Below are 25,640 nucleotides of genomic sequence, written 5' to 3'. Positions count from 1 at the left end.
CCATTCTACCTCTGAGCTATACCTCTAACCCATTTTATTTAATTAATTAATTTATTTATTTATTTGCATTACTGAGGATGGAGCTCAGGGGCATTCTACCTCCAAACTACACCCCCAGCCCTATTTTTTATTCTTTTATTTTGAAACAGGATCTAACTGAGTTGCAAAGGACCTCACTAAGTAGCTGAGTCTGCCCATGAACCAAGATCGTCCTGTCTCAGCCTCCCAAATACTGGGATTACAAGTGTATGCCACCATGCCTGGCTTTATTTTTTGTTTTGAAACAAGGTTTCACAAGGTTGCTTAGAGTGCTGCTGAATTACTGAGGCAGATCTCAAACCTGTGATCCTCCTGTCTCAGCCTTATGTTTTATTTTTTAAATTTCTTTCTAAAGAATGTAAAGTATCTTCTTAAGCCAGTGATTTGAGGTTGCATTTTACTGTTTACATCGCTCTTAGATGACATAACAGCCAGACTATGTACTTTTTTATTTTGCAGAATTTTCAGAAAGTTAGCTGGGCGTGGTGGCGCACGCTTGTAATCCCCACGCTTGGGAGGCTGATACAGGAGGATTGCATGGGTTCAAAGCCAGCCTCAGCTACTTAGTGAGGCTTTCAGGAACTTAGTGAGACCCTGTTTCCAAATTTAAAAAAAAAAAAGAATTTTCTGAAAGTTTAGGAAGCTAATAAATACTGGCACTTACTCTGCTAGTGCTTTCCTACCACGTTGCACAAAACCTCTGTGCATTGTGGTAATTTTATGGATGCATTGAATCACAGAAAAGTAATTTGACCATTGTCTTACACCCAATAAGAAACAATATGAATCTGAATTTAGGTCTGTTTTTTGCCAGAATTCAAGTGATTCAGGTAAAATTTAACTGTAATAAGAGGAAAGAGATGACAGTTTTACTTAATTATTTCTCATATGTAAAAATAATAAATAATTTCTCTTTGAGATTTTTCTCGCTAAGCTTTTGATTGATATCAAAACTAGCAGTAGTCATATGAAATGGTTAGTGTTACATTTTCTGAATAATTATTTGTTTGCTAATTATCTTCCTTCCTTGTCCTTCCCATGTTTCTTTAGGATCCTTCATCTGTACCTAATGCAGACAATGCCTTCACACTATTTTATGTGAAATTTCGAGCTGCTGCCCCCAAAGTCAGAGTAAGTCTATTGTCATATCATGGTACTGATGTGAAATTTATTTAGCCTGCCCTTGGGAAGCCCTATGGTATGTTAGGCCCTTTGCTTATTTCAGGGAAATGAATGTGAATGAAAGATGGATCTCGTTTTTCCACATTTCAGTACTGTGTCTTAGAGATATATCCTGCATGCTGGAAGTCTGCAGAGCAGGACACGTCTAGTTTTTCCTGTGATGCACAGGGAAGGTTCTGGATAATGGCGATGGTTGTTAGAGACATAAAAGATTTGCATTTGGGGAGGAATAATTATTATGATTGTAACACAGGACATTAGTGAGGTATAATGGGAAGACAGGAAAGATGATAAAGACCATCTAATAAGGGATATTACATGTCAGGCTAATTTATGAAAAATGGAGAACAAATGATACCTTAAACAGTGATTTGGTCAGATTTGTCATTTTCAAAGATGGAGGGTGCAGTATAAAAATTGATTATGGACAAGAGATCTGCATTAGGGAGGCCTGATTAATAAGGAGGATTTCTTATGAGAAATAGGAGTCGAAGGCATTGACAATGTGTTCATGAGGTTGGATATGTGTCTTCCTTTACTTTCCATAGCAATGTCGTGTATGTAAAGGAATGAACAAAATATTTATCTTTTTATCATGATAAAATGTTTGGAAATGGAAATAGCAAAATAATCTATGTAATTATGTATATGTTTTTATTTTTTATTTTTATTTTATTTTTTGGTGGTACTGGGGTTCCTGGAAACCCTTCTACCTCCAGGCTACACTCCCAGATCTACTTTTTTATACTTTTTATTTGGAAACAGGGTCTCTTACAAGTGTGCACCACCATGTCCGGCTATATATATGTTTTATAACATATCTGAGATAGTTAATTGGAGCTGGTAAATGTATATTCTTTCTATTCATTGTGAAGTTATTAGAAAGAATAATTTACTTTTGCTGACTCAGACTTCACTCTCTTCCTTGTTTCCTCTTGAAGTCAGCCAGTTGAAAGGATTTTTTTTTTGACTTAGTTTTGTTTATAGAAGATAACCAGTGGTTAATTGATGGCATGAGATATAGACAGGAGGATTGCTCAGGTTTGAAGCCAGCCATGCTGGCTTAAGAGACCCTGTTTCCAAAAATAAAAAAGTATAAAATAGGCCTGGGAGTGTAGCCCAGAGGTAGAAGGGCTTCCAGGAACCCCAGTACCACTCCCCCCAAAAAAAGTGGCAAATTAAGTTACAGTAGTTCTTTTGAGGATTTAGTGAGTCAAGTAATACTGTTGGTAGGGATATAAATAGGTTTCTTTCTAAAAAAAACATGTTAGCAGAATAGATCAAAAGCCTAAAAGTATATCTCTTTTTTGACCCAGTGTGCAGGGAATATTTAATGTATAATGATGGATTTTAATGTTTACTAGATAGCAGTACTTTGCTAAGGCTTTTGTACGTTTTCATCCATTTGGTTATTTAATGATAGAAAAATATTTATGAAATACTGTTAATTAAAAACAGATTATAGCCAGGCGTGGTGGCGCATGCTTGTACCTGCACTTGGGAGGCGGATACAGGAGGATCATGATTGTTTGAAGCCAGCCATGCTGGCTTAAGAGACCCTGTTTCCAAATAAAAATATAAAAATAGGTCTGGGAGTGTAGTCTGGAGGTAGAAGGGCTTCCAGGAACCCCAATACCACCACCAAAAAAAAAAAAAAAAACCACACACACACACACACACACAGATTATAAAGCTGAAAAAATCCCATTGGAATTATTGCTAAGAGTAGATTCCAACTAATTCCACCTTAAGAGGTAGATTCTCTTATTTATCAGTTTTATTTGGTAGGAAGTGGATTCTCAGAGAAGTCAATCAGCTTTGCTTGGGCTTAAATAGCTGTGCAGACATTCAGACTTCAGGCTTTTAACCAGGGGGCTGTGATTCTTTGGAAACAACTTAAATGTCTTAACAGTAGAATGGTTGATTTATTGTATATTTACCCAATAGGATGGTATAGGAAATTATTATAGCCACTTCACTTTTTTTTTTTTTTTTTTGTGGTTACTGGGGATTGAACCAAGGGCACTCTACCTCCAAGCTACATCCCAGCTCTATTTTATTTTTATTTTGAGACAGGGTCTCTCTAGGTTGATGAGAGTCTCACTATTTGCTAAAGGGCCATCCTCTAACCTGCAGACCTCCATTCCTCCTTGTCTTAGCCTCCCAAGTACAAGGGTTTCTGACTGTGGCCACCACGCCCTGCTTTTTTAAATGCTATTTATAAACTGGGTGTGGTGCTGCAAGTTTATAATCTCAGTATTTGGGAGGCTGAGACCCGAGGATCAAAGGTCTGAGGCCAAGGCCAGCCTCAGCAATTTAGGGAGACCCTTAGCCTCTTAGAGAAGCCCTGTTTCAAAATAAAAAAATAAAAAGGGCTGTAGGTAGAACAGCCCTGGGTTCAGTCTCAGTACCAAAAAAAAAAAAGAAGATATTTATAATGATGATTCATTGAGTTTTTACTAAGGGTACCAGCTACTGTGCTAAGGCAAAAATTTATGGAATAATGTTAATTAAAAACAGATTATAAAGCTACATATGTAATATAATTTCAGTTTTGTTTAAAAAGAAAAATGTAATTTGGTAACAAAAAATTAAAAGAAAATACTGAAATTTTGTGATTGCTTTCTGCTATTTATAGGTGATTTTTATGAGTTTCAACTTTTTTATGTTTACAGTTTTTTTGTTTTTGTTTTTGTTTTTTGCACGTCTGGGGATGGAACCCAGGGGCATTTGACCTCCAAGCTATACCCCTGCCCTGTTTTTTATTCTTTATTTTGAAACCAGGTCTCACTGAGTTGCAGAGGGCCTCACTAAGGAGCTGAGGCTGTCTCCAAACTGCGATCCTCTTGTCTCAGCCTCCCGAATGCTGGGATTACAAGCATGTGCCATCACGCCCGGCATGTTTACAGTTTTTAAGTGAGTATATGATAATATAGTCAAGAAGTAATGAAAAGTACAATTAACAGTGATAGATTTTAATGTACTTTATTTTGTAGACTCTTATTGAACAAGTAGAACAACGATCCGAAAAAATACCCGAGTGAGTACTCAGTTCTTTGACTTCTGGGTTGTCTTCCTCTAAGGTACTGTTTTTCCCAATCTATGTCCCTATTATCTTCTGGGCAATTGCCTCCAGGCTTGTTCATGTAGTGCACAGCTTATTTGGGGAATGAGGTTTAGGACCTGACTTGGCAAGTTTGTGTGGCAGCAGTTTTTCCACAGTAGGGTTTCCTGCTCCTTTGGGAAGAAACGAGGTTTCTCTTCTTGGAAGAGAATCCTTTGAAAGATAAAGCTTAGGAGGAGGAAGGAGAGAAAATGGCGTCCACGGATTACAGTACCTACAGCCAAGCTGCAGCCCAGCAGGGCTACGGTGCTTACACCACCCAGCCAACTCAAGGATATGCACAGGCCACCCAGGAATATGGGCAACAAAGCTATGGAACCTATGGACAGCTGACTGATGTCAGCTATACCCAGGCTCAGAGCACTGCCACCTATGGGCAGACCGCGTATGCAGCCTTCTATGGACAGCCTCCCACTGGCTATACTACTCCAGCAGCCCCACAGGCATACAGCCAGCCTGTGTTAGGGGTATGGCACTGGTGCTTATGACACCACCACCGCTACGGTCACTGCCACCCAGGCCTACGCAGCCCAGTCTGCGTATGGCACACATCCTGCTTACCCAGCCTATGGGCAGCAGCCAGCAGCCACTGCACCCGCGAGACCACAGGATGGTAACAAGAATGCTGAGACTAGTCAACCTCAATCTAGCACAGGGGGTTATAACCAGCCCAGCCTAGGATATGGATAGAGTAAATACAGTCATCTCCAGGTTCCTGGGAGCTGCCCCATGCAGCCAGTCACCGTGCCTCCATCCTATCCTTCTACCAGCTATTCTTCTACACAGCCAACTAGTTATGATCAGAGCAGTTATTCTCAGCATAACACCTATGGGCAGCCGAGCAGCTATGGACAGCAGAGTAGCTATGGTCAACAAAGCAGCTATGGGCAACAGCCTCCCACTATTTACCCCTCCCCCCCCAACTGGATCCTACAGCCAGTCTCCAAGTCAATATAGCCAACAGAGCAGCAGCTACCGGCAGCAGAGTTCATTCCGACAGGACCACCCCAGTAGCATGGGTGTTTATGGGCAGGAGTCTGGAGGATTTTCTGGACCAGGAGAGAACCGGAGCATGAGTGGCCCTGATAACCAGGGCAGGGGAAGTGGGGGATTTGATCGTGGAGGCATGAGCAGAGGTGGGCAGGGAGGAGGAGGCAGTGGAATGGGCTCTATAGAGCGAGGTGGCTTCAATAAGCCTGATGGACCCATGGACGAAGGACCAGATCTTGATCTAGGCCCTCCTGTAGATCCTGACAACAGTGCAGTTTGTGTGCAAGGATTAAATGACAATGTGACTCTTGATGATCTGGCAGACTTCTTTAAGCAGTAGGGGGTTGTTAAGATGAACAAGAGAACTGGGCAGCCCATGATCCACATCTTCCTGGACAAGGAAACAGGAAAACCCAAAGGTGATGCCACCGTGTCCTGTGAAGACCCACCAACTGCAAAGGCTGCTGTGGAGTGGTTTGATGGAAAAGATTTCAAGGGAGCAAACTGAAAGGCTCTCTGGCTTGGAAGAAGCCCCCAATGAATAGCATGCACGGTGGCATGCCACTGCAGGAGGGCAGAGGGATGCTGCCGCCGCTCTGTGGAGGTCCAGGTTGCCCAGGAGGTCCTGGGGGACCCATGGGCTGTATGGGAGGTTGTGGAGGAGACAGAGGTGGCTTTCCCCAAGAGGACCCCGAGGTTCCCTAGGGAACCCCTCTGGAGGAGGAAACGTCCAGCACTGAGCTGGAGACTGGCAGTGTCCCAATCCGGGTTGTGGAAACCAGAACTTCGCCTGGAGAATGGAACGTAACCAGTACAAGGCCCTGAAGCCCGAGGGCTTCCTCCCACCGCCCTTCTCACCCCCGGTTGGTGACTATGGCAGAGGTGGCCCTGGTGGCATGCGGGAAGAGGTGGCCTCATGGACTGTGGTGTACCCAGTGGAATGTTCAGAGGTGGTCTTGGTGGAGACAGGTGGCTTCCATGGTGGCTGTGGCATGGATTGAGGCGGCTTTGGCGGAGGAAGACGAGGTGGTCTGGGAGGGCCCCCTGGGCCTTTGATGGAATAGATGGGAAGAAGAAGAGGTGGACGTGGAGGACCCGGAAAGATGGATAAAGGAGAGCACCGTCAGGAACGCCAAAGACTGGCCCTGCTAGACACTGAGACCCCCGCAGAGCTGCGTTGACTACCAGATTTATTTTTTAAACCAGAAAATGTTTTAAATTTATAATTTCATATTTATAATGTTGGCCACAACATTATGATTATTCCTTGTCTGTACTTTAGTATTTTTCACCATTTGTGAAGAAACAAAACAAATTTAATGGTAGTGTGCCGAGTTTTTTTTCCTTTTAAAGATGGTTGTTTAATCTGTTATGTGAGATTATCATTTTTAATTTTGGATAAATTGCTATAATACTAGATGTCAACCACTAAGCCAAGCATGGGAAGGAGGGATGGGGAGGGAATGTGGTGGGGTTCGGGTGGGGGCTGACTGGGCTATGTGTGTATGTATGTCTACAAAAGTTTGTATCCCACTATGATGTATGAATACAGTGCACCAATAAAAAAGTAAAAAAAAAGATGGTTGTTTAAGACTTAACAATGGGAACTCTCTGTGAGCACGCTCAGTGTCATTGTGGAGCACCAAGAGGGCCTCTAACTGTAACAGTGTTCATGGTCGTGATGGTTTTTTTTTTTAAAATAAAATTCCAAATATTTATAAAAAGATAAAAAAGAAAGAAAGATAAAGCTTAGCCGTGTGTGGTGCCCTGTGCCTGTAATCCAAGTACTGGGGAGGCTGAGACCAGAGGATCAAGGTCAAAGTTGGCCTTAGCAACCTTATGAGGTGCGCAGCAATTTGGTGAAATTCTTGTCAAAATATAATAGAGATGTGGGTGTGGCTTAGAAGTAGAATACCTCTCTGTTCCATCTTCTATGACAACACCTCATTATGGTTTTTGTTTTAAATTTCTAAGCATTTAATGTGGGAACATGAGAGGTGACCATTATAGCTTTAGAGGTTGGCATCTATTTTGGAAATTTTTTTTTTGTACTGGAGATGGAACCCAGGGACATTCTACCCCCAAGCTACACCCCAGTCCTATATTTTATTCTTTATTTTGAAACAGGGTCTCACTAAGTTGCAGAAGGCCTCACTAAGTAGCTGAGGCTATCTGCAAACTGCTGTCATCTATTCTCAGCCTCCCAAATGCTGGGAGTACAAGCTGCGTCACCATGTCCGGCTTATTCTGGTTTTTAAGACAAGATACAGTTTATATATCCGAAATCAAAAGTTCATTTATAGATCTTACTTGCTTTCCACCAGATACCAGCAGCTGCTAAGTGATATCCACCAGTGTTATCTTGATCAGCGGGAGCTCCTCCTGGGCCCCAGTATTGCCTGTACTGTCACAGAGTTAACCAGCCAGAATAACAGAGACCACTGTGCCTTGGTAAGCGTGTGCTTCTTTTGGCTTACTCTTAATCCTTCCTCTGAGCATTTTGATATTCTTTCTATTTACTTGGGTAAGAAAGTTTTAGTTTCCAAACCAGCAAACTAAAATAATTTTTTTTTCCTGGTTTTCACAAGTCTAGTTTGTTTATTAGCTTTATTCAGTTTTGCAAAATATTGTCATTTTTATTTACTGCTTGCAGTGTGAATATTGACAAATAAGTATTGTTCATTGAAAGATGAAGCTTTAAAGTTAGTGGATTTATGTGGCAAATGTCTTAAACAATTTCTTAAAATTTTCATGGTACTAGGGGTTTTTTTTGAAACAAGGTCTTACTGTATTGCTGAGAGTCTCACTAAAGTGCTGAGACTGGCCTTGAACCTGTGATTCTTCTGTCTTAGCCTCCCAAGTCCTGGGATTATAGGCCTATGCCACCAGCCCAACTTATGTTGACAGTTTAATGTTAGCTTTTCTTTTGTTGAAGAAGTGTGTGTGTGTGTGTGTGTGTGTGTGTGTGTGAGCGCGCACACGATTTATTATTTATTTATTTATACTGGGGATTGAACCCAGGGGCATTCTATCTCTGAACTATACCCCTAGCTTTTTATTCTTTTTTATTTTGAAACAAGGTCTTGCTAAATTGCTGAGTGGCTTCAAACCTGTGATCCTCCTGTCTTAGCCTCCTACTGGGATTACAGGTGTACCCTATCATGCCCCACTTTAGTTGTGATTTTAATTGATAATATAGAAAGGCATATGAAGATTCTTGTTTTTTTTTTAAAAAAAAACCTCCCCCTTTAACTAGAACTTAATTTATGTTCATTATGAAAAGTTGAGAACATAAGGTATAAAGGACAAAATGAAAATTATTTGTAATGCGATTAGACATTAATCCATGGAAAGCTATCATTTTCTGTTCTTTGATTCAATTTTTTTTTTTTTTTTTTTTTTTTTTTGGTGGTTCTGAGGATGGAACCCAGAGGCATTCTACCTCCGAGCTACACCCCCTGCCCTATTTTTTTTTTTTTTTTTTACTCTTTATTTGAAACAGGGTCTTACTGAGTTGTGGAGGGCCTCACTAAGTAGCTGAGGCTGGCCGTGAACTGCGATCCTCCAGTTTCAGCCTCCCAAATGCTGGGATTACAAGCGTGAGCCACCACGCCTGGCTCTCATTTTTTAATAAGTATGTATACATAGCTTCTTTGCAGTGAAGCTCAGGAGTTATTTCCTAAGTGCTGGAGATGTGCCCCTCTAACTGCTGGTGTGTTTGTTTATTGCAGGTTCGAAGTGGCTGTGCCTTTATGGTTCACATTTGCCAGGATGAGCACCAACTCTACAATGAATTTTTCACAAAACCAACATCAAAATTAGAGTAGGTGATACATAGAATTTTAACTCATGTTGATAACTTAGTTTTCTTAATTTTGCATAGTGGAGTAGTATATTATGGGAGTACTCTACAATTAACTGCTGTGTTTTAACTTTTTTGTGTATGTGAACAGAGTATTGTTGGGAGGGACAGGAGTTACTTTATTAAAATGTGCAGTTTAAAGACTAATATATTTTCATATTGTTTATAGCATATAGTTGTGGAAACATTTTGGTATGGCAGTAAGAATTCCATACACGGATTCCCTACCTTTACTTAGTATAATAATTCTTTCTAGTTCAGATATTTTACAGTTTTAATTAATGTAAGATACTTAAATATACAGACACTATTTAATAACCTTTGCATTTTCTTAAAAACGTTTTTCTGATTCACTATTAGTTCCATTTGGTTTCTTCATGTTGACTATTTTGACTCTTAAAAAGATTCTTAGTTCGTGACTCTTGTAAATAAGGAAGAGAAAAAAATGTATTTTATAGTTTTAGTTGGAGTGATCACTTTTTTTGTGTGGTACTGCGAATAGAACCCAGGGGCATTCTACCTCTGAGCTACCTCCCAAGCGCGGGGATTACAAGTGTGTGCCACCATGCCTGGCTCTTTTTTATTTTTTGAAACAGGGTCGCACTGAGTTGCGAAGGGCCTCGCTAATGGCTGAGGGTGTCCAAGAACTGCAGTCCTCTTGTCTCCATCTCCCAATGCTGGGATTACAAGCGTGTCCCACCACACCCAGCTTCCATTCTTTGTATTTTTGAAATGGTGTCTTACTAAGTTGCAGAGGGCCTCACTAAGTAGCTGAGGTTGATCGTGAACCCCAGATCCTCCTGTCTCAGTCTCCGGAGTACTGAGATTACAAGCGTGTGCCACCACTCCTGACTGAGTGATCACTTTTGATGAGATGTTATACGTAGAAGTATTGTTGGCAGTATGAAGATTATAGACAACCTACTTTTTATTTTAATTTTTTAATTTTTTATTTTTGGTGGTACTGGGTGTGGAACCCAGAGGCTTTCTACTTCTGAGCTATACTCCCAGACTCATTTTATATTTTATTTGGAAACAGGGTCTCACTAAGTTGCTGAGAGCCTCACTAAGTAGCTGAGGCTGGCTTTGAACCTGCGCGATCCTCCTGTCTCAGCCTCCCAAGTGCGGGGATTACAAGCGTGTGCCACCACGCCCAGCTGACAACCTACTTTTTTAAAAAAATGTTTTAAATTTCTCAAAATACTGGGTATTTGTCCAAATTACTTTGAATATTGTTTATGTGTATACACACACACATACACACACACACACACACACACTCAGGAATTTTGAATCTCTCTCTTCTGGGGGAAAACATACCATTTGATTAATAGTGAAGTGCAATATAAAAGGTAATCAAGTCCACTGAAATAATTTTGTTTCTGAATGGACACATAAAAACTGTTGCTGAAATTAACAGTTTTAATAGGTTAACTTTGAATTGTACACAACTAATTTGAATTAACTACTCTGGGTTATGTATTGATTCTGATTTTTTAAATCAACAACAGTTTGTAGAATTAATTTCTTCCTTCATTTTCCGTTCTATAATGTCCTAGATACTATTTTTCCATAAATATTTGTTATTTTTAAAGTATTAGAAATCCTGAAAAGATTACTACTAATAACCATATTTTACTTTTTCATTTTAGTGAGCTTTTGGAGAAACTGTGTGTGTCACTGTATGATGTCTTCAGGCCACTGATAATTCATGTTATTCATTTAGAGACCCTATCAGAACTTTGTGGGATTCTTAAAAATGAAGTACTTGAAGATCATGTACAGAACAATGGTAAATAAGTAGAAGTGATCATTTGAAAGGTCTTTAATTACATCTGCAGCTCAGTGAATTTGAAAAAAATGAGGTATTTGTCCTCCTACACCTCTAATATGTAAATTTTTAATTTATGTATTAAAAAAAATTTTGGTAGTACTGGGGATTGAACCCAGAGACATCCTACCTCTGAACTACACTCCCAGCCCTATTTTATTTATTTATTTTGAAACAAGATCTCCTAGGCTGATGAGAGTCCCTGAACTTGTGATCTTTCTGTCTCAGCCTCCAAAGTACTGGGATTTTAGGTGTGAGCCACCACACCTGGCTTTATTTTTAAATTTAAAAAATTTTAAATAAAAGTTTAATATTTTTGAAACTTGGATAATAGCTTTTCCCCTTTTTGAATCAAGATGCACCTTATTTTTTGTGACTAAAAGTATGGATTAAGTAGGGAAAGAGTTGTAAAAGCTAGGCTGAAATAATAATAAATGCTTCCTTTTTTGGAGGGGCGGAAGGAACACTAGGGATTGCATCCAGGGCTTTTGTATGCTAGGCAAGCGCTCTACCACTGAGCTACATTCCCAAAGCAATTAGTCATTTTCATTCTAGCAGCTGGAATCTAAAGAGAACTGACCATTAGTTTTGGCTTAGGCATTTCTAGTACAGTGTTAACAGTATATAAAGCAGTTGACTATATTCCACATATCTTTGTGTGTGTAGTACTGGTGATTGGACCCAGAAGTGTCCTACCTCTGAGCTGCATGCACCTCAGCTGTATTTTTATTTTATTTTTAATTTAATTTAATTAATTCTTTTTTTTTTTTTTGTGGTACTGGGCAAGGAACCCAGGGGCATTCTACATCCGAGCTACACCCCCAGTTCTATTTTTTATTCTCTATTTTGAAACAGGGTCTCACTGAGTTACAAAGGGCCTAAGTAGTAGCTGAAGCTGTCTGTGAATCGTGATCCTCCTGTCTCAGCCTCCCAAATGCTGGGATTACAAGCATGAGCCGCCACGCCCAGTTTATTTTTTAATTTAAAACAGTCTCACTATGTTGCTGAGGTTGGCCTTGAACCTTTAGTCCTCTTGGATTAGGCTCCTAAAGACTGGATTAACAGGCGTATGCAGCCACATCCACCTATGTTACATACTTTTGATTAAACATCAGGAATTGTTTTAGCATATATAATACTGTTTTTTTTTTTGTTTGTTTTTTTTTGCGGTACTGAGAATGGAACCCAGGGACATTCTACCTTCAAGCTATACCCCCAGGCCTATTTTTAATTTATTTTGAAACAGGGCCTCACTAAGTAGCTGAGGCTATCCTGTCTCAGCCTCCCAAATGTTGGGATTACAATTGTGGGTCACTACACCCGGCTTATAATAGTGATTTTTGAAATTATAAAGAAAATACTTCTAGAGCAACTCTGCTGTATCTCTATGATCAGTTCTTTGATATTTTGATTGTTATGAGAATATGATGCTCTCTTTTTTTTTTTTTGCGGTACTGGGAATGGAACCCAGGGACATTCTACCTCTGAGCTACACTCCCAGTCCTGTTTTTTAATCTTTTTATTTTTTGAAACAGGGTCTCACTGAGTAGTGAAGGGTCTCCCTAAGTAGCTAAAGCTGTCTGCAAACCATGATCCCCTGGTCTCTGCTTCCCAAATGCTGGGATTACAAGTGAGTACCACTACGCTTGGCCTAGAACATGATGTTTCTAATGATATAAGTAGGCACCTTTAAGTAAAAAATGCCCTTTGAGTAATCAGTTTACTGGCAGAATTTATTGTCTTCACTTTGGCTTTCATTAGTAGATACCATGGGTGTATTAGTCTTCCAGAATTTTTCTGTATGTTTAGTTCATTCTGAGAAGTACATTTGCTACCATATTAATGCTCTGAGTTTAACAAAATTTTGATTATGAATGTTTTATGAAATTATATATTTCTAACCCCCACTCCTTTGGAACGATGTTACTGAATAGTGTTTATTAACAAAATGACATCTTAGCAATGAAATACTATATAATCTTGTATTTCATTTTATTTTTTATCTTTGTGGAAATGTTGTCATTTAATATCTGTAAAATGGGATGATGATAACCCAATTAATAGCCTGCCTTAACTATCTCTTAAGATTGGTCTGAGGCTCTATGAAGTAATTTTTTTTTTTTTTTTTTTTGGTACTGGGGATAGAACCCAGGGGCATTGTACCTCCAAGCTACACTCCCAGTCATTTTTTTTTTTTTTTTAGTCTTTTTATTTTTTGAAACAGGATCTTACTGAGTTGCAGAGGGCCTTGCTAAGTAGCTGAGGCTGTCTGTGAACCAAGATCCTCTGGTCTCTGCCTCCTGAATGCTGGGACTATAAGCGTGCCACCACACCTGGCTGAAGTAAATGTTTTTCTTTTTGCAGTAGTGGGGATGGAACCCAGGGACATTCTACCTTAGAGCTATACCCTGAGCCCTATTTTTTATTCTTTATTTGGAAATGTCTCACTGAGTTGCAAAGGGCCTCACTAAGTAGTAGCTGAGGCTGTCCATGAACCGCGATCCTCCTGTCTCAGCCTCCCAAATGCTGGGATTACAATGAAGTAAATTTTAAAGAACACATAACACCTAAAATTTAGACTCATTATTCATATTAGTAATTGAAATAATTTCATAGAGGTTCAGGAAGGAGCTATAAGGGCCAATTTATCTTCCAGTTTTAAAATTGAGGAAATTGAAAGGCATTTATTAAACTTTTCTAATGTCATTGAGTTTTACTTGAGAATGTAACCAGTCTCTGAAGCAAAAGTGTTTTGTAGTCTTTCTGATCAACTCATTAATATCTTTGCTTGTTTAGTTTCCAGAATCTAAAGGGATGGATTTTTTTTTTTTTTTAAATTAGCTGAACAACTGGGGGCATTTGCAGCAGGAGTAAAGCAGATGTTGGAAGATGTACAAGAGCGGCTTGTGTACAGAACCCATATCTACATTAAAACGGACATTATGGGCTATAAACCAGCTCCTGGAGACCTGGCATATCCCGATAAGTTAGTCATGATGGAGGTAGGATCTCTTACTCTATCTCTTTGCTGCACCTACACAGCTTTTGAATGTTTTACACTAATTAAGATAGGATTATTTTTTTCACTGAGAATGTAGGATCAGGGTAAACTTGCTGTAAAAACCAGAGGAGATAAAACTTTAAAAAAACTCTTAGAGGAAAGATTTGTTGTTTATAAGTCAGATTTTATAAACATTCTGTTTAGTGTTCTTCTCTTTGCCAGGAAATAAAGTTTTAATCTTTAAATCGAAAAACAAACAAACCCTGGAGGACATCTCAAAATTATACAGAACCAGTGTCTAATTTATGGTTTGAAGGCTTAGGCTTGTCTTTCTGAGCTTTCAGTTCTATATTGTACCTTCATTTTCTTTGAGTTTTGGATGGAGTTTAAAGAATGCATAGGGCCGGGTGTGATGATGCACGCTTGTAATCCCTGCGCTTGGGAGGTGGAGACAAGAGGATTGCGCAGGTTCGAAGCCAGCGCACTGGCTTAAGAGACCCTGTTTCCAAATAAAAAATATAGAAATAGGTCTGGGAGTATAGCCCGGAGGTAGAAGGGTTCCATTCCCAGTAACACACACACACACACACACACACACACACACACACACACACACACACACAGAGAGAGAATGGATAGGATATGAGTGTTCAAACAGAATTCGAATCTAGAATTTTTTATGGATTTTTTTTTTTTCTTTGTGGTACTGGGGATGGAACCCAGGGGCTTTCTACCTCCAGGCTTCACTCTCAGACCTATTTTTATGTTTTATTTGGAAACAGGGTTTCACTAGATTGCCTTTCACTAGAGAGCCTCATTAAGTAGCTGAGGCAAGCTTCGAATCTTTGCGATCCTCCTGTCTCAGTCTCCCAAGTACTGGGATTACAAGTGTGCACCACCACACCCGGCTTTTAATGGAAAATTTTAAATATAAGCAAAAGTATAGACAATACACAGTGAACTTTTACATACCATTGCCGTGGCCTCAACATGGCTAATTTAGTTTATTACTTAGACCTCCTGCTCTCAATCATTTTAGAGCAAATTTCAGACATTTCATTAAGTAAATACTTTGATAGATAACTCTAAAAGGCACTTTTAAACACAACCATAATATCATTATCACACCTATATATTTATTTTTATTTTTTGTGGTACTGGGAAGGAACCTAGGAACATTCTCCCTCTGAGATACACCCCAACCCTATTTGATTTTTACTTTGAAACAGGTTCTCTCTATGTTGATGAAAATGTCATTACTTTTTTTTTTTTTTTTTTGTAGTCCTGTGGATGCAACCAAGGAGCATTCTACCTCCAAGAGGCACCTCCAGCCCTATTTCTTACTCTTTTTTTTTTTTTTTTTTTTTGGTAGTACTGGAGGTGGAACCCAGAGGCTTTCTACCTCTGGGCTATACTCCCAGACCTATTTTTTTTTTTTTTTTTGAAACAGGGTCTCACTAAGTTGCTGAGAGCCTCACTAAGTAGCTGAGGCTGGCTTCCTCTTGTCTCAGCCTCCCAAGCGCGGGGATTACAAGCATGTGCCACCACGCCCGGCTAAAATGTCATTACTTGATGAGGCTGTCCTTGAACCTGTAGTCCTCCTTTCTCAGCCTCCCAAGTACTGGGATTACAAGCATGTGCCACATGCCCAGCTGTGTATGCTTTGTTGTTGAATCATTTGGAAATAAGTTGACATTTTGTACTTCATTCCTAAATACTTTAGTTTTATTTTTTAAGAATAAAAACACAAGCCGGGTGTGGTGGTGCACGCTTGTAATCCCTGTGCTTGGGAGGCGGAGACAGGAGGATCGCGGAGGTTCAAAGCCAGCCTTGCTGGCTTAAGAGACCCTGTTTCCAAATTAAATATAAAATAGGTCTGGGAGTGTAACCTGGAGATATAGGGGTTTCCAGGAACCCCAGTACCACAAAAAAAAAAAAAAAAAGAAGAAGAAAAACACAATACCGTTTTTATACTTAAGGAAATTAAAACAACATCACTTATGTAGACTTTGTATTCAAGTTTCTTCTTTTTTCTTTCAAATGTCTTAGAACCAAAATAATTTTTAAAATGATATTCAGTCAAGGTTACTGTGTTGCATTTGGTTTTATATCTGTTTAATCTCTCTCAATTAAATTAAGACTCCTTCCCTCTCTCAGCCCCCTCTTTTTTCTTTTTTCTTTTTTAGTTTGTTTTTATAGTTTTGACATTTTTGAAGAGGCCAGGTTAACCTTATTATAGAATGTGCCACATCAGATTAAGTTTTTTTCTTTTTTTGGTGTATGCGTGGGGGATTAAAAATGTCAGATAGCTGATGTATTTCGTCATTATTATCAAAGGCATGTAATGGCAGGCTGTTCCACTATTGGTTACGATGGTGATTATAAAAGTGTTTGTCTCTCTTTATAATTAAAAAGCACTTGGGTGATGCTTTGATTTTATGTGAGTTTCCAATATCTTTTTAGCCGGTTAGTACTGCCAAACACTCCTAAAAACTATAATGTTCTTTCTGATTTCTCTATGCAGCAAATTGCGCAGAGTTTAAAAGATGAACAGAAGAAGGTACCTTCGGAAGCTTCATTTTCAGATGTTCGGCTAGAAGAAGCAGAGTCTAACAGTCTTAAAAAATCTAGTATGTTATGACCTTTTAACTTCTGCCCCTTGTGCCGGATCCAGCTGGCAAAAGTACAGGTTCTGAAGAGAGGAGTGAAAGAATTCAATTCAAAGAATTTAATTCAATCATGGAAGGGTCACCAGTCTATTGGGCTGATATCTCTACTGGCCGATGACCGGGTTTATTCTCTTGTGGTTATTTATACAGTTTCTAGCTTCAGGTTACCCAGGAATACAAGAAAGACAAGTCCAAAGTACATATAACACGGGGCAGGTCAAACAATACCCTGGTGCAACACAAACAACACAAACCTAATCTTAGTTCAAACAGAACAATAGCATCATTAGTTCTGAGAGAGTCTTCATTACTTTGAAACCTCCATGACCCCAAACCTTGTTGACTCTGGGCGGAAGGACAGTCAGAAGTATTCTTTTAGTAAAGATAATGGGAAGACCTTAATGGTTCCCCACACCCATGTTCATTTGGTTCAGAAACCTTTGTTGAAGACTTGTCACATTCCAGGCATGAAGCATAGCTTGTACCTTTGTTGAGGCCACACTTTATGGAGGGAGGTTGATAAACTTCAGATGTAATTCAGTCATGAATGAGATGCTGACAGTATGCACAGGGTGCTCTTGGGCCATGGAGCATCTTTGGGCCATGGAGATTAAGAAGGGAATGTGCTCTGAGTGCAGGAAGCTAGAGTTGGTGTGAGGTGTGATGTCTGAAAGCAGGAGTGAGTCAGGTGAAGTCATTTAGATAGAACAGCATGTTGGAAGGAATGTTGGAATGGGAGACCATGGCTGCTTTGGAAAAGCCCAGTGACTACAGTGTTTGGGCACAGGCTGCGTGTAGGGAAGGAGCAGGTAAGGCAGTCCAGATTGTGGTCAGTGCTGTGAAAGTCTCATGGCCTTTACATTTCTAGCTATTAGTATAGCATGTCAGAGTAATCACACCATCAGATTTGCATGTCATAAACATTGAATGTCTGGGACTGGGATAAAATGTCATCAGATATATGGGATAGCTTGGGGTTAGGGTGTGTGCTGTGCATGAAGTAAAATTATTGAAGGATCACTTTTGACTGAACTAGGTAACACACTACATGGGAAGTAAGGCAGCCCCCTCTCTAGCTGTAAGTGCAACACTAAAATTCAGCTCACAGCAGGAGTGGTTGGGAGAATAGGAACTATAACTCCATGGGCTTTAAAGAGCCCCAGCTCCCAAGACCCCTAGTTTTAGAGCACATCAGGTATTTTGGCTCAGCTCTGTAAGTAGTTGGTACCCCAAATGTAGGCTGCCAAGCAGGCTGGGTATTTCTTATCTGACCAAGACATTTTTTTCCACTTGCTCTATTGAAGGGGAGACTTATGGGGGGCTGGAATTTTTCCTCTAAGTAGAACCCAAGACATGTTCCAGTTCACCTCAAAATCCAATATACCTTGGTCCCAGTAAACCTCTTTAATAAGAATTATGGGAAAGGGTAGAGTATATCCCTGTTTTGCCAACCCTGGCCATGTGCAGTTTCTCTTTCCCAGCAAGGAAGTTGTGTTTTTTCATGTGAAAGATGCAGGTGATTTGAATTAGGGTATTGATAGATAGAGAAGTACATAGATGAGGAATATGGCTAGAAGTTTGAATGAGTGAACTGAGCTGACTGAGAAGGATCAGCCATTGGTCAGAAACCAGCAAGTACGAGGGTGTGATTGAAGCCAGGGGAGGAATTGGCAAAACAGATGAGAAAGAGGAAATCCTACAGACATCGTAGTTAGAATAATTTGGAGGAAGAAGTCTATAGAAATATTAAGAATGTTATTCTCAAAAAAGTGGTAAGAAAATTTGTCTCTGGGGTAGGAAGTGTAATGGAAGTAAAAATCTTTGGAATTAAGAAGGTCAAGATCAGCTGGGCTTGGTGGCCCATGCTTGTAATCCCAGCATTTGAGAGGCTGAGACAGGAGGATTGCGGTTTATGGATAGCCTCAGCTACTTAGTGAGGCCCTTTGCAACTCAGTGAGACACTGTTTCAAAATAAAGGATAAAAAGTAGAGCTGAGAGTGTCACTCTCTCAGGAGTTAGAATTTCCCTGGGTTCCATTCCCATTAACACACACACAAACACACACACACACACACACACACACACACACACACACACACACACACACACAGTCAAGATCCTGTAACCATGTGTAAACTTCAGAAGAGTATAATTATTTTAATTATTTTTTCTGGTACACAGGTATGTCAGAGAGAGAAAATGAGACTGCTCCAAAAGGAGGGCTTTAAGTGGGGGCTTTAAGTGGTAGGAGTTCACGGGGTAGAATGAGGTGTCATAGCACAGGACTAATCTGTGAAGAGACCAGTTATTGTTCCTTGAAAAATCATGGACTTTCTTCTCTACACAGAGAAGTTGGGGGGGGGGGCACTGAGAGTGATGGAAGAGGTCCTGCTAGCCGGAGGATGGATGGAGGAACCCTGCTGCTGGGTTGGCTTGGCTCTTCAGAAGAGGCAACCAGGAGACACTTGGCTTTTGATGACTTGCTATAGAAGTAAACCAATCCCCATTCCCACCCTCTTTATAATTAATACAACAAGATAGTGAAAAAATGAATAAGTTGACTTTGTTTCATGAAACCTTTACTTGGGGATACTTTTTTGGTTCTTAATTTTGAAGTAAGAGTCCTATAGACAGAAAAATCCTTAGCAAAACCATAAATACTTAATCTCTTAAAATTTTTCTGATATAACTTGTTTTTGGACTCTTCTTCCTTAAGAGGCTTTATATAATTAGACCTCAGGTTAAAGTGATACCTTATAGGAGCCGGATGTGATGGTACATGCCTGTAATCCCAGTACTTGTGAGGCTGAAACAATTGCAGATTCAAGACCAGCCTCAGCAACATAGACTCTCAACAGCCTAGCGAGACTCTATTTCAGAACAAAATAAATAAAATGGGCTGGGGGTGTAGGTCAGAGATGGAATGCCCTTGACTTTAATCCCTAGTTACCCCCCTCAAAGTGGGGCTTTATGGAAGAGATTTAAAAATTATACAAGTATTGATTGCTTTTGAAAAAAAAATCCAGCTGGGTGTGGTGGCCCACGCTTATAATCCCAGTAGTTGGGAGGCTGAGAACCATAAAATGAAAGCACTCTCAATATGTCCCTCATTTCTCTCCCCTCAAATCTGTGCCATGTGAATATCAAGGTTCTTTTTTAAGCATATACAGATCTAGATTTTTTTTTTTTTTTTTTTTTGTGGTGGTGGTACTGGGGTTCCTGGAAGCCCTTCTACCTCCAGGCTATACTCCCAGACCTATTTTAATTTTTTAAAATATTTTTATTTGGAAACAGGGTCTCTTAAACCAGCGCGGCTGGCTTTGAACCTGCGCAATCCTCCTGTCTCCCCCTCTCAAGCGCGGGGATTATAAGCGTGCGCCACCACATCCAACCAGATCTAGATTTTTTAAAAAAGGAATTAGGTTTACTCTAACTTATTACTAGGATAACATAGAAATACTTATTTTTATCATTGAAAACATTTCAAAATATATGGAAAGTTGAAAAGAAAGAGAAAATGAATAACAAACACCCTACCTACCACCTGGATTCAAGACTTAATGTTTTATCTTATTATATATGATATATATGTATATGTATATATACAAAGACATATTTTTTGTAAATTTAGAGTAAACTACAGATATCATTGGCACTTCTGAATAGTTTAGCCTCTTTTCAAAAAATAAGGCTATCTTACATAACAAACTGTATTACATAACAAACTGTATCTTACATAGCAAACTGTATTGGACTAAAAATTTAATAAAGTTTAGTATCCTTGAATACCCTTCTTCCTTTCCTTTTTTTTTTTTTTTTTTGTTTTTTTGTTTTTTGAGACAAGTTCCCACTATGTTAACCAGGATGTCTGAGAGCTCCTGAGCTCAAGTGATCCTCCTACTTCAGTCCCTAGCTGGGAGTACGGGTACACTACTGTGCTGGGCCCCAGTCCATATTTTAGTATCACTTCTTGTCCCCAAAATTTATATCCACTTTGCTTTTGTGGCTTACTTAAAATCTAGCCTGGATGCTGAAGTGATTGTGCTCCCCTTACAGAGATACCTCTGCTCAGACGCACTCCATCTGTTCCTCTACACACTTGGTGGAGGCTGCCTTTCTAATATGTCCAGCTAGCTCTGGCCACTTGGTAATGGAAAATACTAACTAGGCCTAAGAGTGATACCACTGGGCATTGAAGCAGACTGCCAGGCAAACCAGCTTGAGTGGTCTCTTTGAATTGCTTTGTTTTCTTGTCACTTTCCCACTTCTTTTGCCTTCTACTTGATTCCATATGACTATAGATTTGCCTCCTTTTTAATGGCTATAGTATAGTATGCTCTTCACTTATTCCATAAAGATTACTGATCACATTTGAGAGAAGCAGTTTGGGTGAACATATATGCAGCTGGATTATATGTGTGTACTCATGTATTCTTACTATGTTGTCTCATCTTTCACTGGTTTAAATTTCTTATGGCACTCTTAATTAAAGATGAAGCTAGAAAAATTTGATGTCCTCCAGCTATTGAAAGTTAACAAGAACAAGTAGTTTATAGTCGCCATGTAAATTGTTATACAACAAACATCCAGGGGCATGACTTTTTCCCCCCCATTTGGGTTTTAGGTTCAACGGATTCCCTCAATCCTAGACCACCTACAATTTCTCCAGCAGATCTTCATGGAATGTGGTATCCTACAGTTCGAAGAACTCTTGTCTGTCTCTCCAAATTATACAGATGCATAGATGTATGTGTGTAAATTCTTGCATTTTTCTGTGAATTTGCTTACTCTTTCACATGAAATATATTTACTCTAACTTTTTACTAGGATATCATAGAAACACTTATTTTTTGTCATTGAAAACATTTCAAATTATATGGAAACAGAGAAAATGAACAACAAACACCCTACCTACCACCTGGATTCGAGACTTAATGTTTTCATTTTAAGACTTGATATTCTTAGAATTATGACTTCTAGATGTGTAGATTAATTGAAGTTCAGTCTAATTAGGAATTCCTAACCTGAGGATTCTATAGACTCTTAGAATCTACTAATTGGATTTCGAGAATCTATGAACACCTTGAAATTGTGGATAAATTTTGTATGTATGTTTATATTTTGCCTTTCTGAGGAGGAGAGCTTTAGCCTTTATTAATTCTCAAAAATATCCATAACCATCAATAAGTTTAAACTACTTAATTTGTCAGCCTTTGTTTATAGATGAAGAAAAAAAGGTATGGAAAGCATATAACTAATACCACATAAGTATAATATACATTTGGCATTAAGCACAACTGCTGTAATTTAGTTGTGCACTTAGTTTGAATCAGCATCTTTAACAAACAGTGTTAAGATTGCATGTGTTTCTAGCCCTAGACTGAGTTTAGTTATTTGCTGAAGTTAGCAGCATTTTTTTTTTCTTTTTAAGTACCAGTTTAGACTGTGCATTGATTTCAGGAAATGGTTATTTTAAACACTCTGGTTTGACGATATGATTATCATTCCCTGCCACCACAGATTTGCTATCAGTGACTTGTAAACCAAATAGTTTATAAAATTTGATGGCTTTGATTCACTTTTTAATCTCTTAATTTGATTGCTGTATCTTCCTTTAACTGCTTATGGAGAGATATAATAACTGTGTGACACACTGTTCCTTTAGGATATGGTTTAGGAGTATGTGTATGTTCTCCATGCCAGAGGTATTCTGTACTGCAGAGTCCTAGAACTGAATAAGCTCACAGAATTGCTTCTTGGGGTCATTTGAGTCCACACTACTCTGTACCTAATCACATTGCATAGTTTGTGAGGTCTGTTCCACAGAGGGAGGTTTGGAGATTTGGCCTCTATCTCTTCTTTCCCAGTTTCCTCAATAGGTAATCCCCATTAGAATAAGATTCAGAAACTTCTTACAGTGGAGACAGGATCCCAAGGGAAATATGGAAGAGGTAAATTCCACATAGAACTCGTTGTTATCATAGACCTAATGAACGAAGCCTCTGAACATGCTGAGCAGGGACTTTTGCCAAATAATAGGTAGGCCTAAAAGGAAGTCATTCTTTCTCTTGTTTTATGCCTGAGGTTTACCTATTCTTTTTCACCTGCCTTACACTCAAGTCTTAACCTTAGTTTTTCTTACCAAAGGTGAGAAAAGGCAAATCCAATAAAATCACATTGAGGCTTAGGGGAAGGAGAGGTTATTGGTCTAAGCTGCCCATCTTTAGGTTCCTAGGCAGGGACAGTGTCCCAGCAGGAGGCAGCTCTAATCCTCCATTGGGAGAAGCAACACAAAAAGAGGATAAGATCACGCAGGACACCCAGGCCAAGACTGTGGCCTAATAGTAAGTGTCTTACACATATCCATCCATATTACTTCATCCCGGGTAGGAATGGAGGCAGGGAGGGAAGCAAGGGGACTGATTGGAGTCCCCACCTGACCAATATGCCTAAGCCTGGGAAGATACAGAGATGGTAGCTTTAAATTAAGATTCATACTTCATATACCATTTTGTAATCTACTTTCCCCCATTTTATTATATTTTACAAGAATTTCACAACTTCCTTTTGCTTTCTTTGTATTTATACACAATAATTTCCTAGTATTTGTATATCAACCTTCTGTCCTTGAACATTTCCATAATGTTCAACATTTATGCTATTTTAAATAATATTGTAATGAGCCATTTGTATGAATCTTAAAATACAATACTGAATATAATTACATGTGATACTGTTTTAAAGGGAATATACTGAGGGTTTGCTTTGCAGTTAGTTGTAGAGTTTTAAAAACAGCCCCACAACATGCACTCTTGTTGAAAGGCTCCATGGGCCAGAGTCCTGCCTGCCTATTGACCACTGTGCTTCAGCATCTGTGCAGTACCCAGCAGGCAGTAGGTGATGGTACACTTTGGAAGAGCACAGAAGTGAGTGCTACAAAACTGTGTGTGGATCTAGAAAGGTTACATGAGGATAGAAAATTTGAGGAGGATTGGCCAGTTATAAATTAATCAAGTGATGAAGGCAGGTAAGCACTGTTGCAGCCAGGGCTTGCCATTTTCTTTTTTGTCTGTTTTGTCAAGTGCCACAGGCTGATGTGCCCTTTTATTCCACCAGAGAGCGGTGTTCCAGGGATTATCACAGGAAGCATTGTCTGCGTGCATTCAGTCCTTACTGGCAGCATCTGAGTCTATCAGCAAAAACAAGGTTTGATAAAGTGTTAGGTGAAATTTTATTACTTATAATATTATTATGTAACAACATTTATTTATAGGCACAGAAATTTAAATCCATTATGGTAGTAAGATATATTTGTTTAATAGGATTGAATGTTGAGTCTCTCTGAGAGAAGCTAGTATGCACTAAGAAAGCCCAGCCTTGCCAAAATACCAAAAATAGTACTTAGTTTATTAATTCTATAGGGTAAAGGCTTTTTGTGATTACTTTAAATGCTAAAAAAATGGTACTGCTGTTTCCCTTGGAATACCAGAACACATTTTCAAGAAATATAACAATCATCCCTACAGTGTTTTTGTTTTTCCTTTTTTTGGTGGTACTGGGGTTCCTGGAAACCCTTCTACCTCCAGGATACACTCCCAGACCTATTTTTATACTTTTTTATTTGGAAACAGGGTTTCTTAAGCCAGCGCAGCTGGCTTCGAACCTATGTGATCTTCCTGTCTTCGGCTCCCAAGTGTGGGGATTACAAGCGTGCGTCACCAGGCCCGGCCCTACAGTGTTTTAAATGACTGCATTGCTTGCCTGGAGAAAATCTCCCAGTCATTTTTGAGGCTAGGTAGCCCTTGAGTTTTATGACTACTTGGCTTACGGTTTTTAATCAAGAGGGGATCTGGAGCTGGAAGCTGCTGGCATGCGCTTTCATGGCCCCTAGAATTTTTTTTTTTTTTTTGAAGAAGTAGAGTATGGTTAGCAGTATTGCTGTGCTTAACTCTCCACTTAAAATACCTATCACCTACTGGAGGGGGCTCTAGGGACTATTTCTAGCTAAAATTTGAGTGATGCTTGGAGTGTTCAAAATCTGTGATTTCCAATTTACAAACTCGATTTTGAATTTCAAGGCTTTAGATTAAAAAAAAGAAGTCTCCCATGAAAGAATTTGGCATCTTGTTGCTAGAAGAGCTTTATCTTTATTTGTAACCACTGTGTTTTCTTACTCATGGAGTGGAGAGTTGGAATGAAATTTCAATAGAATCTAGAAAGGTTGGAAAATAAAGTTACAGACAGGGAGACTTAAGTTTTATTATTTATTTATTTATTTATTTATTTAGTGGTACAGGGGATTGAACCCGAGACATTCTACTTTTGAGCTACATCCCACAATTTTATTTCTTATTTGGAAACACAGGGTCTTGATAGTTTGATGAGAGTCTCATTACTTGCTGAGGTTTTCCTTGAACCTATTATCCTCCTGTCTCAGCCTCCCAAGTACTGGAATTATAGTCATGCACCAACATGCCCAGGCAGATTTAAGTTTTAAATAGCACTTATAAGCCTGACCTCTTATATTTTCTTGTAATAGGTGAATTTAGGGAACATGTCTAACATTAGGGAAATAGTTGAGTAATTGAGGCATATTTCCTATGGTGGACTATCATGCAGCTATTAAGTTAAAAATTTGCTTAACTATGTTAAGGCAAAAAGGATACAAGTCAGGTATATAGATGCTGACTGTAACCTTGAATCAAAACTGCATTGAAGCATATAGGAGACAGTGAAAACTCTGGGGTGAATATAAGTCATTTTCTATCCATTTCCTCCAGACTTTCTTTAGTGAGCATAGTTCTCTTAGATCATCAGGAGGAAAAGAATGACTTTAGAAAAAGTTCATATGCTTTTGTTCCCTTATATCATCGTCAGTCCTCTTAGCTTCTTCCCCCCTGCTCCTTTGGTGCTGGGGATTGAACCCAAGGGCATTCTGTCTC

At 39.3% G+C, this 25,640-nt stretch overlaps 1 protein-coding gene and 1 pseudogene across 3 annotated transcripts in view; both read left to right on the top strand.

Annotated features, from left to right (window-relative positions):
• COG3 (component of oligomeric golgi complex 3) overlaps positions 1 to 25,640 on the top strand; it is a gene marked incomplete at both ends in the record, with an annotated part of 68,545 nt that overhangs the window by 23,001 nt on the left and 19,904 nt on the right. For both annotated transcript variants that reach the window (XM_080688980.1, XM_080688979.1), the window contains 9 exons: positions 1,090 to 1,170; positions 4,218 to 4,261; positions 7,660 to 7,786; positions 9,067 to 9,158; positions 10,850 to 10,989; positions 13,870 to 14,030; positions 16,554 to 16,659; positions 21,323 to 21,444; positions 23,815 to 23,904. In XM_080688980.1, the coding sequence (XP_080545106.1) occupies positions 1,090 to 1,170; positions 4,218 to 4,261; positions 7,660 to 7,786; positions 9,067 to 9,158; positions 10,850 to 10,989; positions 13,870 to 14,030; positions 16,554 to 16,659; positions 21,323 to 21,444; positions 23,815 to 23,904 (963 nt within the window). The remainder of the gene's footprint in view (positions 1 to 1,089; positions 1,171 to 4,217; positions 4,262 to 7,659; positions 7,787 to 9,066; positions 9,159 to 10,849; positions 10,990 to 13,869; positions 14,031 to 16,553; positions 16,660 to 21,322; positions 21,445 to 23,814; positions 23,905 to 25,640) is intronic.
• Positions 4,537 to 6,487, top strand: LOC308258359 (RNA-binding protein EWS-like; annotated as a pseudogene). The gene has a single exon. The product of its transcript is annotated as an RNA-binding protein EWS-like (transcript).

This window comes from Muscardinus avellanarius, assembly GCF_963383645.1.
Source record: "Muscardinus avellanarius genome assembly, chromosome: 2".
Classification (NCBI taxonomy): Eukaryota; Metazoa; Chordata; class Mammalia; order Rodentia; family Gliridae; genus Muscardinus; species Muscardinus avellanarius.
This window is presented reverse-complemented; position numbering and strand designations above follow the sequence as displayed.